Here is an 18,233-nt window from a genome sequence, read left to right on the forward strand (position 1 = left end):
TGGATTGGCCTCCTGAGGAAAGGGATGGTCTAGGTGCGTAATTAGCACCAGCACCAGAGAGCCTGCCTTTTATCGATCACACTAACACGAAAGTCAGTACTGCCCAAGAATAGCTATTTTGTAGATAGGAAGCCAGCTGAAAAGTTAATTTGCTAACCGTGGCAGAACTGGGACCTGACAGCATGTACTCTGAGGCCTGGACCTCTGCTGCATTGCCCCAGAAGCATTTGGACAGGCCTGGAGTGTAATACAGAGGGTCTTCAGGCCAAGTTCAATACAAACGTTAAAAATGACCTGCGGTGCTGTGTGCAGTGGGGGTTAAAGGGTAGTTGGAAAAGACAAGGGCCAGTCTTCATCCCTGTCCCCAATGGCTCTCCCTACCAAATGCCAACAGTCTGCACCTCTTTCTGAGGAGCAGCTGAGTATTAAAGAGACTTCAGCCTGTAAGTGTCCACTCCCTGATTTCTACAGCTTATCTAGCAATTATGATTCCACAACATTTTTGTGATCAGTTTTCTTAACAACCACTCACACTTACCTAGGTTGTATTGCTGGTAAAACGCTTTATATAACAGAGGACTTTGCACTGGGCTATCCAGTTCATTTCTTCACCTACCAAAGTAAATAAGAGCAAGAGGGATATACAGTGCAGAAGATATTTTGGAGGTACAAAACAGCTAAGGTTTCATTAAACTCTTCTGAAAGTAATTTGACATTTAAAAATCAGGAAGATGTTGGTTTTATTAGTCAACTACGGTCACGATGCAGTCATTATAGATTTCCCCTTCTGTATTCATCCCACCAAACACGAAGCAGAGCAGTGTGTCGGTCTGACTTTCCTCGTGTGAGTCACCACCTTGGGTCACTCTCTTGTCAGTGGACTCCCCTTTCTCAGCATCACAGTTTAGAGGGACAGAATTTGAATCTTCTTTCTCAGAAGTACACATCACTGGCCATGGAATAATACACATGGAATGGTCCAATCGTCCGGGGGGTAGAAAAGTATCAAATTTAAGCAAGGTCCAGTGCTGCTTTTCTGTTAGGGGGAAAAAAAAGGTTCTGTGTTAGGAAATTTCCAGAAATGCTCAGTGATTTGTTACATCACCTGAGCCCTAACAGAAACAGGAAATAAAAGAGAAAAAAACCCTAATGGCAGTGTTACTGCTTTGATGATGTCATTCCCTAAAAGTCTGATTTTCACTCCTTTGGATTTAGACGTGGAGGGACCAAATTGGAAAACCAAAGCATTGCAATACTTTTCAAAGAACGGTCGCATTTGTTTAAAGACCCACAGTGAACACCTGCTCACCTATGTCATATTGGTACATGGTGTCCAGTGCTCCTGTGGGAGTCATCCCTCCGAAGATATACAAGTGCTTGCCCACAGCCACACCTGAGTGGGCAGCACAGCCTGTAGGAGCTGCCCCAGTGGGACTTAGCTTCTGCCACTTCATGTCACCTGCCAAGAGAAAGAGTTTGGGTACAACATGGTCTAGAATGTGGTTTCAAATTTATCTGTCAGACTCCTGGAGTTCGCAAACCAATCACTGAACATCATTCACTAACAGCTCGGAAACAGAGCAAGGTCTAGCATGCATAAAAATTACTTGGAGGAGCTTGACATTCTGTTTGGGTAGTCCAGGTAGGGAGGGGGGGGTTCAGTAATCTAGAGTTTTAACACGCGTCCCAGGTGATTCTGATGTAGGGGGGCTTCAGAGCACACTGAGGAATGTGATATTATCTTTGGTGACCACCACCATTAATTATTTTGGAGCCCAGAAGTAGGTGATTTTCTGTGTGTGTGTGCGCGCGCATGCATGGGTGCACACGTACACATGAGTGCATGTTTTAAATATCAACAGTTCCTTAGAAAGCCACTGAGTGCTGGCTAGACACTAAATATCTTGCTTACCTAATTCTCATAACAGCCCTATGAAATTGCTATTACTTCCGCCTACCTTCTTTCTTCTTCCAGATGAGGATATCACCGGATTTTAGGGTTAGAGACCTACCTGGGCAGGAAAGGAGGAAGAAAAGTCGCCAGGAAGTAGTTCCTCAGCGCAAGAGAAAAGGACTTTCTTTTTAAAAATAAGCATTAAAACTCTATTTGACTGCCTGCACGGAATGCTTCTGTGAAGATATTTTCCATCTGTCAATTCAAGGCAGGGTCCAGCATCTCAGAGTTGGAAGGGAGACTCGCTCAGTCCAGCCAAATGTCCTAGCCAATGCAGGAATCCCAGCCAGTGTCACCTGGCCTCAGATGTCACCAAGCCAGAGAACCCATTGTTTGGCAGGGTAGCCCGAGACACGGCACTGCAGTTCTTATGCCTTCTGCCCACTGTTCCAGCTCTTATAGTCTGGAGCAACTCGGAACATGTTCATTTGTTCACTCGTCCACTCACGAACAGATATGCACTCATCACCCGCCATCTGCCACACACTGTGCTAAGTGCTGGAAATTACACTGGGGAACAAAAGAGACAAAGTCCTCACCCTAAAGGAGCTCACAGGTTGAAAGAATGACCCAGAATGAGTCCATGCTCCCCAAGAAATGTCAGCCCTTCAGACACTTAAAGACAATTCTTATGTTCTCCCTAACTTTCCTCTAACCAGTGTTTTTAACGTGACAGTTCTGGCTGCCCACCTCCAGACACACCCCAGAAGTTATCCGTGCCCCTCATGGGCATGGGGTTAATGGCTAATGCCTGAAAGAAATCCAGTTAGGGAACACAAACCATAATGAATTTTAATGAAAGAGCAGGGTCGTTGGAAGGATAAGAGATAACGGCTGGGTACACAGCAAATGCTCAGGAAATGATTGCTATTATCGTTATTTATTATTATTATTATTCAGGCCACATTTGAGAGAATTTAGTGAAGTTTCTGCTGTCTGGTCAAGTTACCCACATCTAAGAGCAAGGCGATATTCTATCAAAGCACATTTTATTTGATTTTAAGCAGACAAGCCCCCATGCCCCCTACCCTACTTACTTATATCAATGCAATGGAGATCATCATAGAATTTGTCCCCTGCCAAGCCTCCATGAATGAAGAGCTTTGTCCCTGCTGCCACCATCACATGACCATGCCTGGGGGATGGAGGTATTCCAAGTGTCTCTGGCTGTGACCAGGTCAGAGTGTCTAGAAAAGTAAATGCAGTGACATCATATGACAAAGCTATGAGGGACAAACATGAGAAATACGCTTGAGCCTCACTTCCCAGCAAGCAGAGCTGCTCCAAGCAGAAGGTGACACCAACTTGCCAACCAGTAGAGGCCTCCCTCCCTCTATAGCCTGTACAGCCTCTCCTTGGACACTTCCAGGGCTGGAGAATTCACCGCCTAACACGCCTGCCCCTTCTGCTGGGTATTAGGAAACCATTCCTTGCTTTGAATTAAAACAGACCTTCCTTAAGCTTCCATCTAGAACTTCCCTGGAGTTAAAAACAATGTGTCTGCTTCTTCTGTGACAAGCCTGCAAAGTCTTCTTTTTTCAAGACAACATTCTTAGGTGATTTGCTGGAAGTGTTGGGGGAGGGGCAGAATAGGCTATTTGAAAAGCCAGGCTCCCTGAAGTGGCAGTATAGGCTAATGGTTAGAACATGGGATTTGGCTTTAAAACCAGGTCATTGCACTAAATGACTGTGTGGCCTTGCCCAGTTAATCCTCTAAGCTTCCATTTCTACAGCTATAAAATAGGGAGGAAGACAATTCTGGACAATATCTACCTCTCAGGGTTGAAATATGGATTAAATGAGATGATATACATAAAGCACAGGCAGAGAAAGTACTCATTATATGACAGTTCTCAATATGGTTGTGATCCTAACAGAGGAGATGTGTTTCACCTTCATATCGTCACAGTTATACACGTATAGAATTCTGGAAAATTAATTAATCATTTCAACACAGCAGAAAAGTCTTAAAGGAGTGCTGCAGAGATGATCTGAGACAAAGGCCTGCCCAACAATTTATTTTTGAATTACCATTTGTGGCACACCTGCAGTTGTTCAAGGAGCCCCCAGTGTTCCAAGAAATACAGTTTGAAATAATCTGAAAAGTTTTATGCACAAATAGGTTCATCATAGCCTTGTTTGTAATATAGAAGAATTAGCAATAGGGTAAGTCCAGCAACAGGTAAATGGTTGAGTTACTGCTAATCATTATAGACTACTATGCATCATTAAATGTCAAAGACTTTGGGATTACAGGGGAAATGCTTAAGAAAAATACAGGATACAAATATTACATATAGAATTATCTCTGCTATGTAAAAAAAAGACTGGAAGTACACTCAGATGTTAGTAATTTTGGGATGAGAGTGTTTTTTATATATATATATAATATATACACATACACTACATATATATTTTTTCTTCTTCCTTAGAGCTTTATATATTCAAAACCAATATTATTTAAAATTTTAAAAACTGCTTTAAAAGAATCACAAAGCCCATTCTTTCTGGAAAGAGAAAAGTCATACTGTGATGTGTCTTAATTCTTCCAATTTTACTTTGTAAGTTTGAAATTTTTTTAATAATTTTTCTCAAAAAAGGCTGCATCTTTCCTGAAAAACACGCAGGAAAATTATTTTTGTCACATTATGCTTGTGAAGGGTTATTCATAAATGCCCACTAGTAAGAGGAAGAAATGTAAATAAATGCTCCTTAGACAACAATTTGGCAAGAGGTCTCAAATTTTAAATATCCATGCCATTTTGGCCCAGTAATTCCACTCCTCAGCATCTATTCCATATAAATGTTTGTAACACGTACAAAAATTAATGTATATGTTCACTGTAACACTGCTAGCAAAAAGTCAACCAGCAGGAAAATGACTGACTGAATAAGGGATACTCACAGGATGTGCTTTGCAAGGAAATTGGTACTGACTTAGAAAGACATCCACGATGTGTGATTAAATCGATTTTTTTTTAACTCCACAGTGTTGGAAGATAAACACATAGATAAGGAGAACAGATCGGTGGTTACCAGGGGGGATGTGGGTGGCAAAAAAGGTAAAGGGGCACATGTGCGTGGTGATGGACGGAAATTAGACTATTGGTGGTGAACACAATGCAGTCTATATAGAAGCTGAAGTATAATAATGTACACCTGAAATTTACACAATGCTATAAACCAAAGAGACCTCAATAAAATAATTTTTTAAAAACCTCCGGGTGTTGTATGTATTTATTCAGATTATTAGTTTTCTCAATTTCATACTTGATTGTGCTTCTCAAGCTTTCATGTGTATACAAATCACTTGGGGATCTTGTTAAAATTCAGTTTCTATTCAGTTGATCTGTGGTGAGACCTGAGATTCTGTATTTGTTTATTTTTATTGAGGTCACATTGGTTTACAACCTTGTGTAAATTTCAGGTGTACATCATTACATTTCAGCTTCTGTATAGACTGCATCGTGTTCACTATCAGAAGTCTGATTTTGAATAAATGATAATAATATAGTTAATATTCATTAGGTGCTTCCTATGTGCCAGGTACCGTGCTATGCACTATATCACGTTATCTCATTTAATCTTTCCAACTCTGTGGTAGGCACTATTACTATCTCTATCTTACAGATCAACAAACTAAGGCCTAGAGAGATTAAGTAACTAGTCTAAAGTAATACAGAAAGTATATGTCAGATCTGGTCCTGAGTCCAGTTTGTGTGGCCTCAAAGTTCATGCTATTAACTACTAAGATGTACCCTTACCCCTGTAAAAGTAAGCTGCAGAACCGTATTTATAATTTGATTCTATGTGTGTGTTTTTAAGTTTTGATATAATTTCAAAATTCATATAAATTCATATATGTTCATATACACATGTACATAGGATTATAAATGCACAGGAAAGTCTGGAAGGAGACATCAGGAACTGCTAACAGTGTTTACCTCTGTCTGGGGAGTGGGGAGGAAAGGCTAATCAGGAAACTTACTTTTTTACTTTATAAACTATACTGTTTAAAATTTTTAATTATCATTTATACCTTTTTGAATGCAATTTTGCTGTGGGAAGAAGATATCAGCCAAGGGATATACTGAAGACATCTAGAAGCAAGACACTCAGCCAGCGTGTCATTTTCAAACCTCTGCTTCCTACATCAGGTAAGCCGCAGGCCAGGGTGGCCCTGACCAGGTAAGCGGCAGCCCCGAGGTGCCCGCCATTACATACTTGCGTCAAACACGTGCAGCTCCACATCCTGCACAGGCTGGGCGCCTCTCTCTCCGCCGCCAAACACATACAGCTGGTTTCCAATGGCTGCTGCTGATGTGTGGAACGTCCTTGGGGATGGTGGGGGGCTGGTCATCTCTGGCATGGTCCAGGTCCTGGTTTCTGGTCCAAAGAAAAAGCAGGCACCTAAGACAGACTGAGGGGCCTCTGACCTTGACTCTGAGCCTGGGCAGGGTCACCTTTCAAACCTCAATCTCCCGGGGAGCGTATAGGTCTAGCCAGGGATTTCATGCCACCAAAGTCAAGGAGGGGTAGGGAGGGCGATATTTAGAATTCGCCTAGGTAGATTCAAATCTCCAAGATTGAAAAACCACAAGTGCAATTAAGAATGAGGCCAATTTGTTTCTGGAGGCCTTCTAATACCTCTCTGAACCCTCTTGCACTTTGCAGACTGCTCTGCCCCGTGCGCATTCAGAGAAGCCTAACATCTGCTAAACTCTTACGAGATGCCAGAGACTGGATGTGCCAAATTTCCCAGGATGTGTGGCCATTACAAGAATGTAGACAGTTTCAGCGGCATTAATAATAGTCCCTACTAAACAGTAAGTACTAAATAAATATCAGTTTCCCTGTTTTACAGGTAAGGGGACTGAAGCAGAGATGGATGAAGTCATTCAGGTAAGGTGACATGGCTAGTAAGTGGCTAGTTGAGATTCAAATTCTGTTTCAATAACACTAAGATCTAAGTATTTTCCATTCTTATGACTTGAGAATAAAATTTCACCACCTGAGTAAGTGTGTAGAAGCTGTTTTTTTAGAATGAAGCACGAATTTTATAGACGCCAGTGTTCCATCTGCCAAACCATAGCTACATCAACCACAACAATTACTGAGCATTAATTATGTGCCAGATATTGAGTTAATTTAAATCCTTGCCAAACTTAGCAAGCAAGGTAGGAAGTATTATTATCCCAAAGGGACAGAGAAGACCAACTGTTACACAAATAAATATATTGTTGGTAGAGGGAACTGGGCAGGAGTTGACTGTCATGTGAAAAAAGTTTAGGTTACTAGTATTTAACAAAATGCATATTTAAACAACTAGATACAAGTTTTTTTGCCTGTCAAATCAGCAGTGTTTAAAAATGATAAAGTCAATGCCAGTAGGAGTGAAACAAGCATTATTAAGCACAGCTGGAAAGAGGCTAAGTTGGAAAAATCTTTCTGGAGAGCAATGGGGTAGCAGGTATCAAAAGCCTTAAATTCACATTGTTTTACTTAGTCTTTTTATTTCTGGGCATGAATTCTAAGAAAATAATTTGAAATATAGTCAATGACTTCTGAACAAAGATGGTCACTACTTTGTCATTTATAATCCAAAAAATCTGAAAACAACCTAAATTATGGTTATCATCAAAAAATGGAGAATGGCACAGCCATTAAAAATGATGTTAACAAAGCATTGTTAATAGGAAATCATTTCTGCAGTAATTACGAAATTAAAAGGAAAAAGGTAGAATAGTGGAATGGTGAAATGTATGATCTCAGGCTTATAAAAACGCAGAGAAAAGACAGAAAGGAAGTGCACCAAGATGTTCTAAGAGCCTCACTGTCATAGGATTGTGGATGGCTTTTGTCCACATATTTACACTTTTCAAACATTTTACAATAAATATAAATTATACTTAAAAAGAGAAAAACAAAACAACTTTTTTAACTGACAAAAACACAAGTCCACTTCCCACAGGCGGTTCAGCAACATCCTCGCAGTAGTGACGTTTCCAAACTGCCTTCTCTGTGATAAAACTGCCAGTGAGAAAGTCAGGAACTTTCTACTTTTTGGCTAAAAGAAACATACCAGGAGGATCTAGGTCAGAGTTTCTTAACTTTGGCACCAGTGACATTTTAAGACCAGATAATTCTTCTCGTGGGGGGCTGTCCTGTGCATTACAGGACGTGCAGCAGTGTCTCCCGCCTCTACCCACTAGGTGTCAGTAGCAACCTGCTGGCTCTGAGTTATGATACCCAAAGATGTTTTCAGACACGGCCAAATGTCCCCTATGGGACATCAATCGCCCTCATTTGAGACCTCCTGATCTAGGTGACTTGGGTTCTAGCCTGACTCAGTCACTGACTCCCTGGTGACTTTAGGAAAGTCACTTCCCCTCAGTGGACCTGGGCTGCCCACTTGGCATAGCTGTTCTCTGAAGTCTCTTCCAGCTTTGGCTTTTAAGAAGTTGACAATTGTACATGTTACCAGGAAAATAAAATGCAATTCTGTTATTTTCAGATTCTGCTAGAAGTTAAACGTCCTATTTTCTACAACATCAGCAAAGTTAGATTATTCAGTAGAATCCAAATGGGTTTGGGTACAGGAATTGGAAGTGGATTTTTTTTATTTCAGTAAATAAAATAACCTTTGGCTACTTACCAGGATTCAGAACTTGCAGGCAATTTCGATTTCCTGACTGGTCGGCGCCTCCAAACACCCAGATGCTGTGAGGTGTGCAGGAGGGGACGAAGCTGGCATGCTCGTAGCGGGGCAACAGGCCCTCCGAGGTGGCTAAATCCCACTGGTGTGTTGCTAGAAAACATTTCACCCAGTTCCAAGGTTACTGCCAACTGCTTATACTGATCGACAAACGTGGGGCAGGGTAGTGAGGAGAAGAGGGTCAAAAGCCGTCAGAACACTCAAAGGGGATGTGGTCAACCTCCGAAGAGTTCTAGACAAGGCACCCTGGGGGCCTCCGCCTAATCCATAAACACTCTTCTACGGAAGCTGTCCCCACTCTCCCAACCCCAGGGGCAGATCCCAGAAGACTTGTTTGTACTACAACACCTTCACTTTCAGGCCTTGGCTGATGGGGTCAAAGGTAGCTGCTTGACCCAAAATGGGCCCATCAGATCCTCCCTCCCAAAAACCTGGAATTCAAACAGATTTCTGGATTTGAGCCACCGTCTTCTACCACGTGTGGAGAAGCAGAGAAAGCCAAAGTATGGAGACGAGAAGAACGAAACATCGACATAAAGAAGCAGATCTTCCCAGAGAAAGTGAGAGAGGAAGTAGATGGTTTTTTGACAGCCTTCCAATTCCTGCTTCCACTCTCTCCTGAGGCTAGGCTGTATTTCCTGCTCTGGGGGTCCTCATTTTTTCGCTGGTTTAAGAGAGTTTCTGTTACCTGTAACTAAATGATTTCTGGCTAAAACAAGTTCACAGAATAATAATAGCTAACTTATTCTTTTTTGAAGAAGAAGATCAGCCCTGAGCTAACTACTGCCAATCCTCCTCTTTTTGCTGAGGAAGACTGGCCCTGAGCTAACATCTGTGCCCATCTTCCTCTACTTTATACATGGGACGCCTACCACAGCATGGCTCTTGCCAAGCAGTGCCATGTCCGCACCCGGGATCCAAATCAGTGAACCCCAGGCCGCTGAGAAGTGCAACGTGTGAACTTAACCGCTGCACCACTGGGCTGGCCCCATAACTATGCTTTATTTTAGTTAGCAAGCCACTTCCATAGGATCTTCACAGGCATTATCTTGTTAGATCATTACATCTGCCAAGAAAGCAAGTTCTCTCCATTTTACAGGACATGGAAGTCCAGATGGTTTAAATGCATTAGCCAGAGTCACAAAGGTAGTAACAGGTTACAACAAAGATGTAACTGAATTGGACAGTGAGCTTCTTGAGGGCTGGAACAGACTTAACTTACCTTTGATTTCCTACTGCAGGGTGTAGAAATTCAAATGCCTAGATAGGAGTGGAGGGAATGAGGCAAATTGGAGCAGGAGAACCCCACCAACAGGGGGCAGCTCAGCTCCAAATAATTGTTGCCATGGAGACATACAGGCCTACTGATGTCAGATTTTCCAAAATTATCAAAAGAAGCCGAACCATTTCTATTTTTACATGTAGACTCCTGTACATTTGGTTGGGAAACTTAGCTTAAAATAACAGCAAAGTTACATGGACCAAAGAAAACACATATGCGGGTCACCAGTTTTCTTCTGCCATTGTGTACAGTACATAGCAGTCACTGTTGGCTCATCCACTCATTCATTCATCCATCCAAAAACTTATAAAGCACCTATTCTGTGCCAGGCACTGTGGTAGTGGCTGGGGATGCAATGATGAGCAATATAACCATGTTCCCTGTTTCCAAGAAGTTTATACTCTTGTGAGGAAGACAGACAAGAAATAATCACATGTGATAAAGGCTGTGAAGGGGGAAAAGGATGCGAAAGTGCAGGACACTATGGAAGTACAGAGCGTGGATGTGACATTCTGATTGATATTAAGAAATATATATTTGATCTTCATCAGTTCCAGGCACAGAGCTCCTAATAAAACCCTTGGAATTTCTTAAGTAATAGGATCGTTAAAGATGTCTTTTGTAACAAGCCCCTGTCAACCACACCTGAGTTTATGTTAATGAAGTGACTTTTGGAAAGCCCCTAAGGATAAGGGCTAGTTTCCAGGGGAACCAACCACAATATTTGAGGGCTGGAGGTTGAATCAATCACCAATGGCTAATGATTTCATCAATTATGCGTACGTAAAGAAACCTAAATAAAAACTCAAAAGCAGGGGTTTGAAGAGCTTCCAGGCTGGTGTACACATGGAGGTGCAGGGAGCATGGTGCACCTGGGAGAGGGCCTGGACGCCCTATGCATCTCTTCTATCTGGCTTTTCCTGAGTTACATTTTTTTATAATAAATGGATGATCTAGTAAGTAAACTGTTTTCCTGAGTTCTGTGAGCCACTCTAGCAAATTAATGGAACTTGAGGAGGGGGTCATGGGAACCTCCAATTTATAGTTGGTCAGTCAGAAGCACAGGTAACAGCCTTGACTTGTGACTGGTGTCTGAAGTGGGATGGGGGGTTTGTGGGACTGGGCCCTTAACTTGCGGGATGTGATCCCGACGACAGGGAGATCTTGTCAGAAGTGAACTGAGTCATAGGACACCCAGCTGGTGCTGCAGAATTGCTTGGTGTGGGAAAAAACCCTCACACGTTCGGTGGCCAGAAGTGAAGTAGTGAGACTAGTGTTGAGACGAGACACAGGAGCAGAGAAGGAAAACGGAAGCTTCTCCTTTACAGTGGTAGTGCCTGAACCAGTTCAGAATCACCAGGGAGAGCTTCCTGATGGAAGTGACATTTAATCTGGAACCTGAAACCTAGAAGATAAGGAAAGGGAAGAGCCTTCCAAGTAGAGGGAACAATATGTGCCAAAGCTTAGAGACCAGAGTTCAAGATGTGTTCAGGAACTGAAGGATACTCAGTGTGGCAAACCTGGGCTTGGGAGAGCCAAGAAATGAAGTTGGGAAAGGCTTGAAGTGCAGAAGTGGCATGGTCACGTTTGTATTTTAGACAATACTCTCTGCCTGGGTCTGAAAAATGCACTGTACGGGGGGTAAACTTGGAAGCAGGGCCCCAGAGAGGAGGCTGTTGTAAAATCTAGTTGAGAGACAACAATGCTTGGATTACAGTAGAAGTAGTGGAAATGGACAGACGTGGATGATAATAGAGCTATTAGGATTTGGTGAATAACTGGATATGTGGATGGAAGAGGAAGTAGTCATCAATGTCTCCGGAGGAAATATTTGATGAATGAATGGCTGGATATCCACGGCTCCATATAAACTCTTTCTCCCAAAACTGAGAGGTATTGGTTCCCCTAAAACTGAGGGGTATTTGTTGGGTGGGTGTGTTCCAGGGGTCTGCTGAGACCTTAGGGACCTCTCAGTGAGGTTCATGTTCTCAGAGGAAAACCCTGTTGTCTTGTCTGAGCTGGTGTTCTTAGGAATGCTCTGGTCATGGCCAGCCACACAAAGCCCTGGTCTGGCCGCAGGGCACATGCTCTGCAGCTGCTGGCCTTACCCAGATCCATGGTGTGCACATCAGAGAAGCTTCTGTTTGGATCTGCTCCTCCAACAATGAAGAGCTTCCCTCTCTTGGCGTCTCCAACTGGAGGTAAATATGAGCAGCTGTGGCCAACCCGAGCACAGGGGCTGTCTCCACGGGGGGTCAAGGTGTACCTGCCAAAGAGAGGATGTATTCAGGAGGCTTAAGCAGAGAATAAATGCAGTGGCGTGTTCTTCCCATTCTTCATAAAAGAGTCACCAAAATGGTCTTATACATACACAGACACTTTAAATTGTATCCAGTAAAGCACCATTTCCCTGATTAGTAACAGTACCTTCCGTTTGCACATAACCTTTGATTTTTCAACTTGGTCACTACTTTCATCTCACATTAACCTCATGGGGATGCACTGGGCTAGTAACTGTCCCCATTTGGTAGATGGGGACACCCAGAAATGTTCGATGGTGCATCCTGGCACAGGATAGCAGTTATGAGCACGGTTGGTGAATTCAGACAGACCAGGTTCAAGTTCCAGTTCAGGGGCTTTCTAGATGTGTGATCTCCTGGAAGTCATTTAACCTTCCTGAACCTTAGCTTCCTCGGTTGTAAAATGGGGACAGCAATAGCTCTTCCCTGTAACGAATGAGATGAAGTCTCGTAACAGGGCAGGGAAGGACTCAGTGAATGGCGGCTAGAGCTTTATGTGCAATCACGTAGGAACCTACAGCCCCAACGCTCTTGCCCTAGCCACTGATGCTTCCCTCTGACAAGTAATGTTCTAGAATTGATTGATTTTAAGAGCTTTTCCAGATCACTCACCAAGCTCGACCTGATAGAAGCCAAAGCTAGGACTTTGAAAAATCGAATACAAGATCCATTCATTCCACTCTCTAAAGTTATTCTGAATGCTGACTGAGAAAACACTTCAAGCTTCCTGATTAGAAAAGAAAACTCCGTGGCTGTTTTTCAGGCCCTGTCTTATTTGACCTCTCTGGCATTTCATGTTCCTGACTCCTCCCTCCTCCTTGTACCTTTTTCATCTGGCTTCCCCACATTCCTCCCTTTTGGTTCTCTGCCCACCTTCTGGCTGCTCTTTCCATTTCCTTCCCTAACTCCTTTCCCACTAGCCTTCTCCTAACCCTCAGTATCCTTGGATTCTCTTCTCTTCTCCTCAGTCTACAGCTGCTTACCTGATCAGTTTTACCTGTACTGATGGCTTCAATGACCACCCATCGAAATACTCATTAGTGATTTCCAAATCTCTATTCCTTTTCCAAATCCCTCTTCTGATGTCCAGACTCACATATCCCATCACCCCTGAATAATTACTAACAATGTACTATGCACACTGGTAACTTCATTACAACCCTGGTTTCACTTAATCTGCATAAAACCCCTTTGAGGACAGTACTATTATCTTTTGAGTCTTATAACTGAGGACCCAAGGCTTAGAAAGGCTATATAACTTCCCCAAGAGCACAGAGCCATCCAGATACATGGGGAATAAGACAAAAAAAGGCCCTGCCTTCACAGCCCTGACAGACTAGTTGGGAAGACAAACACGAAATTGATAATTTCACAAATATCTATTTCATTTCAATTGCGTGATAAAGGAGTACAGAATATATACAAACTTTATAATATGAGAACATGTCATAGGGGAACCTAACCCTGTAAGGAGAGGTGGGAGAGGAAGGATAGACAGAGAAAGCTTCCATTTGAACTGAGATCTGAAGTATGAGTAGAAGTTAGCTGGGCAAAGAGAGGGACAAAAGATGGCAAGAGTGATCAGGTAGATGGGCCAGCACATACAGTTCCTGAGAGGGGCAGTGCAAGGCACGCAAGGAAGAGAAAGAGAACAAAGGATGAATAAGGGGATTTGAGGTTAGAAAGACAATCAAGGACAGATCATGCAAGGCTCAGTGGGTCGTTTTAAGGACTCTGGTTTTTATCCTAAGACCAATGGAGGGGCACAAAAGGTTTTAAACCAGGGAACGCGATGATCAATTTATGTTAGGTAGACAGCAAGAGTGGATGCAGGGAAGCCAGATCAGAGACTCTCCTCCGAGGTCCTGCAGAAGCAGAGTGTCTTCTCTAAGTCTTTCGTGAGCCCTGCTTCAGCACCGATCACACTTCATCACCATCACCTGCTTAGTGTGCAGCCCCCATTACACTGAGCACTGAGACTATTCACCTTTGTACCTTCAGCACCTACACAGCAGCTGCCCCTGTCGGGTCGGTGCTAGCTGCTGAATGAAGGGTTGGTTGAGCAAGCAGCCAAGAAACAGTGAAGCCAGATTAATTCAAATCCAATTCCCTGAAAATCTTAGAAATGAGTCAGGGCTTGGGGGAAGACACACTGTTGGAGCTGAGGACGCCAGATGGTCAGTGCCTCCCTCTTCTTGGTAAATGGATTTTAATAAAATCAACATCTGCTCTGTGATCATTATTGTCCCACTATCTTTCCTCTGAAGACCTTCTCAGACAGTTTGAGTCTAATTACCAGAAACTGCAGACAGTCTCATCTCTACTCTTTTTCATTGATGATCAAATATGTTAGTAAACTACTTATAAATGAAACAAAAACTCATGTTTTTCTCTGTCTGAATCCTTCCTTACAGACCATGTTGCTTTCCTGGGCTTGTCTCCAGGCTCCAAGACTGGCAGCTGCTTCATGGTGTCCTATGCATGAGAAAGAAAGGCAGTTTATAGACATTCACGATTATCTTCTACCTGAAACACAGAACAAATCAAGTCACTCCCTTCTTTAAAACCTTTCCTGCTGATGTATCAATTTCCAGGAACTGATGAATTTGAATAGGCCTTATCAACTTTTTGACATAAACTTATATTTGGGAGGCAAACATAGCACAACTTTTTTTTTCCTCTAAAGATTTTATTTTTCCTTTTCTCCCCGAAGCCCCCCGGTACACAGCTGCACATCTTTAGTTGTGGGTGCTTCCAGTTGTGGCATGTGGGATGTCGCCTCAGCATGGCCTGACAAGCGGTGACATATCCGCAGCCAGCATTCGAACCAGCGAAACCCTGGGCCGCCAAAGCGGAGGGCGCAAACTTAACCACTCGGCCATGGGGCCGGCCCCTAACACAACTTTCTTAACACAATTACAGAAGTTTTTTTAGCTAAAGTTTTGTGTATGTGATTTTCGTGGGAAGGGGCATATGATACCAAAATAAATTTTCAGAGGTCATAAGATGTTTATGTTTATCAAAAGATAAAATATTTTCAAAGGCTGAGAAATACTGAACTCTTGGATAAATCCTAGCCGCAGCACGGCATTCAAGATCTTCTGGCCTCAACTTTCTTTTCAGGAACTCATCTCCACAATTTCTTGCTATATTGAGCTGTTCTTCCTATACTCGTTGTTCCTTTAACATGGCAGGCCCTTACATAACTTGCATCCTGTGCTGCTTTCTCTACCTGAAATGTTCCTTCCCTTCTCGTCAACTAAAAAACTCCTAATCAACCTCGAAAACCCAGTTCAAATGTCCCCTCCTCAGTAAAACACTCCCTGATTTGCTGCTTTCCACTCACGTCCTCAAGTTACGTCCTTCTCCCTCTGAAGGTATCTATTTCAGCCACCATCATTTCAGGGATCATCTTAAATGTAATTATCTATTTAAAAGTCTCTAGACTAGGTTCCAGACTAAATTCCACTAGACTAAATTCCAAGAGAGCTGGGCCTGTCGGACTCATTCAAAGAACCTACCAATGGGCCCGGGATAGAGTAGAAGTGAGAGATGAGAGAAGGAAGTAAGAAAATGGATGGGATTTCTGAGAGATGATAAATTCAACCTTAGGCTTCAGCCACTGATGGCTGTCCCCAAAGCCCAAAGCTCAGTGGGGTAAACTTCCCATGGACAGGGACTTGCCGCAGCCGCCGCTACCAGCCCCATCCCCCAGTCCCACCCCCGCGTGGCAGCGATAAGAGCCAGGAGACAGGGTCGGGTGAGAACAGGCTGGTTCCTTTCCGTCCAAGTAGCCCGGCCGGAGCCCGAGGAGGCCCCCCTCAGCGCTTTCCACTCGCCCGGGCCCACCCCCTAAAGGATACGGCCGCCCCCCACCACCGGGATCGCGTCAGACCCTCGGTCCGGAGGCCGCATTACCTGCGGTGGCTTGAGCCAGTCCCGGGCCTTGGCTCCGCCCCTAATGGGGGCGGGGCTTGAGCCCTCGCCCCGCCCCGAGACCCCGGAAGAGCGCGGCGGCCAACCGCTCCCCTGCTTCGGGTCCCCCGGGCCGGCCTTGGAAGGGGCGGCGCGCTGGGCGCCCGGGGGCCGGCTGGGTTGTGCATGTCCCGGGAACCGGCAGGTCGGGTCGTCTCTCGGGCTCTCTCCCCTCGGCTGGGTTAATAAGCCGGAGCTACTTGGAAGCGACTTGCAAGCGAAATGCCAGGGGTTGGGCATCCTCTTGTGGGACCCGAATTACTCCGGCAGGTGGGCTGTCCTAAAGGGGCTAGGATATTTTCAGTTCTGGAGGTTGTTAGAAATAGTTTCTGAAAGGAAGAGTTAAGGGTGCCTTCCTCGGTGTGAAATCTCTCTGTGCAGTCTTTAGGCCAGTTCAAGCTTTGGCGCCTTAAATAGCTGACTCACTCCTTAATCAGCGTTTGTAACTATGGCAGACCCTTTGCTGAACCAGACGAACACGGCCCGTGGCCTCCTGGAGTTCACCATCTAACTCGAGAGAAAGATTAACCAGGAAAACAAATAACTAGGAACATTTGTAAAAAGTGCAAGAAATAAAAAGTTCATCAATGAGTACCTATTCTGGAGGAAGTCACTTTTCTCTAGGCATCAGTGTCACTGCCTGTGAAATGGAGCTCACGAGATTTTTGTCACAAGGTGATGGTGGAGAATACGTGAGTTAGTGTCTATCAAGTGCTCAGTGCCCAGCAGCTGGTGCAGACCTGGTCCTCCGTAAAGTGTGATGCTATTCCTAGCTATAAATGAACTCTAGACACCAGCCCTGAGTTAGACACGTTCACATGCATTCTCTCTGGTCTCTTTTCTAACCATAGGTTCCCCATGGCTGTCCTGAAAATGCAGAGGTGTCTCACCCATGTCTATGTTTCAGGGAACCCCATAATCACTTAGGAGGGCTGAGGCCAGTCGTTGTGTCCTAGGATATAAGAAACCACTAAGGAAGGAAATCACGGGAGCTCCTGGAGTCCAGAGCAGACTGGGAAGCAGTCACACATATTCTTGTTCAAATCCAGGCTCCAGCACTAACCTTGACATTTAGCATGTTAATTACCCTCTCTGAGCCCTAGTTTCCTCATCTCTAGAATGGGAATAATAATACCTACCTCACGGGGCTGTTGAGAGCATTTGATAGTACAAGTGAAAGGCCAATTTGGGGAATCTTTTAGCTGCTTGAAACTATAGTGAAAATTTATTGACAAAATAGAATTCGAGGTCTGCAGCTCTTCTCACTGCTCAAATCTTATTTCAAACCCCTGAAGTCTTTGTGAGTTCCCATAGTAACAGAAAAATCCCCAAAAACTGCCAAAGGGGAGTTTAGAGAGTAGTCAGCCATTCTGCTCTCCTTCAGGAAAGAACACCAAGGCCGGATTGGCTCTGCCATATGTCCGTGTACATCTAGATGGAGATTTCTGCTCAGAGCTGCAGAATGCTCTGACAGCCCTTGTGTCTCTTGGCTAGATCCATTTCAAGATGCCATGCTTGAGTTGCACATAAACAAGAAAATTTGGAAGAGGTTTGTGGGAAAAGTAGCAACCAGTTTTCATCGTGGGACCTATGCTGTTGGACTAAAAATTACATTTCAGAAAGTGCTGGAAGGAAGTTTTGAGATGTCTTTTTAAAATGGAAATCAAGGTCCAGGGAAGTTAAAGTGACTAACCCACATAAATGGCAGAACCAGGAGCCCGGATCTCCTGCTTTGTGCAAGGAAAACTAAGAATATTTCCAGTCAGCAAGCTCTGTACACGGTCTCCATCCCAAACTACCCAGTGTGTCTATCACCTCTCCCAAGAACTTGCCCAACACGCTGAGGGATGCTTCCCTCCTTTCTCTCTGCTGTGGATGTCAAGACTGTGGTTCAGTGAAGGAGCAGGGAGCTTACTGCCAGACAGTTTGGCAATGTGACGAGTGCCATGTATTCACTGGAAGGGGACACCATCCACTTTCATTACCTACCTGTTCACTGACTTATCA

The 18,233-nt window shown here is 44.0% G+C and overlaps 1 protein-coding gene across 4 annotated transcripts; it reads right to left on the reverse strand.

The window, feature by feature from the left end:
• Positions 1-723: 723 nt before the first annotated feature.
• RABEPK (Rab9 effector protein with kelch motifs) lies at positions 724-16,266 on the reverse strand. Of its 4 annotated transcripts, none has more exons than XM_070518765.1 (9): positions 16,170-16,266; positions 14,668-14,726; positions 12,060-12,217; positions 8,610-8,762; positions 6,179-6,340; positions 2,992-3,141; positions 1,959-2,012; positions 1,310-1,459; positions 724-1,036 (listed from the first exon to the last, which is right to left on the reverse strand). In XM_070518765.1, exons 2-9 carry the CDS (start codon positions 14,718-14,720, stop codon positions 744-746), a joined length of 1,173 nt encoding a protein of 390 aa, XP_070374866.1. In that variant the 5' UTR covers positions 14,721-14,726; positions 16,170-16,266; the 3' UTR covers positions 724-743. The 4 variants fall into 4 exon arrangements, with proteins under 4 accessions (XP_070374866.1, XP_070374867.1, XP_014696144.1 ...); XM_070518766.1 differs by having other exon boundaries at positions 14,548-14,726; positions 16,170-16,210; XM_014840658.3 differs by lacking the exon at positions 1,959-2,012.
• Positions 16,267-18,233: the final 1,967 nt, after the last annotated feature.

The sequence above is a fragment of the Equus asinus genome, chromosome 10 (assembly GCF_041296235.1).
Source record: "Equus asinus isolate D_3611 breed Donkey chromosome 10, EquAss-T2T_v2, whole genome shotgun sequence".
Lineage (NCBI taxonomy): Eukaryota > Metazoa > Chordata > Mammalia > Perissodactyla > Equidae > Equus > Equus asinus.

Coding starts and splice junctions, on each gene's coding strand:
- RABEPK (XM_070518765.1), bottom strand. CDS start 14,720: ATGAAGCAGCTGCCAGTCTTGGAGCCTGGAGACAAGCCCAGGAAAGCA. Junction 12,218..14,667: donor AAGCCCAGGAAAGCAACATG/GTCTGTAAGGAA, acceptor TCTCTTTGGCAG/GTACACCTTGACCCCCCGTG. Junction 8,763..12,059: donor TGTGCACACCATGGATCTGG/GTAAGGCCAGCA, acceptor AATGTTTTCTAG/CAACACACCAGTGGGATTTA.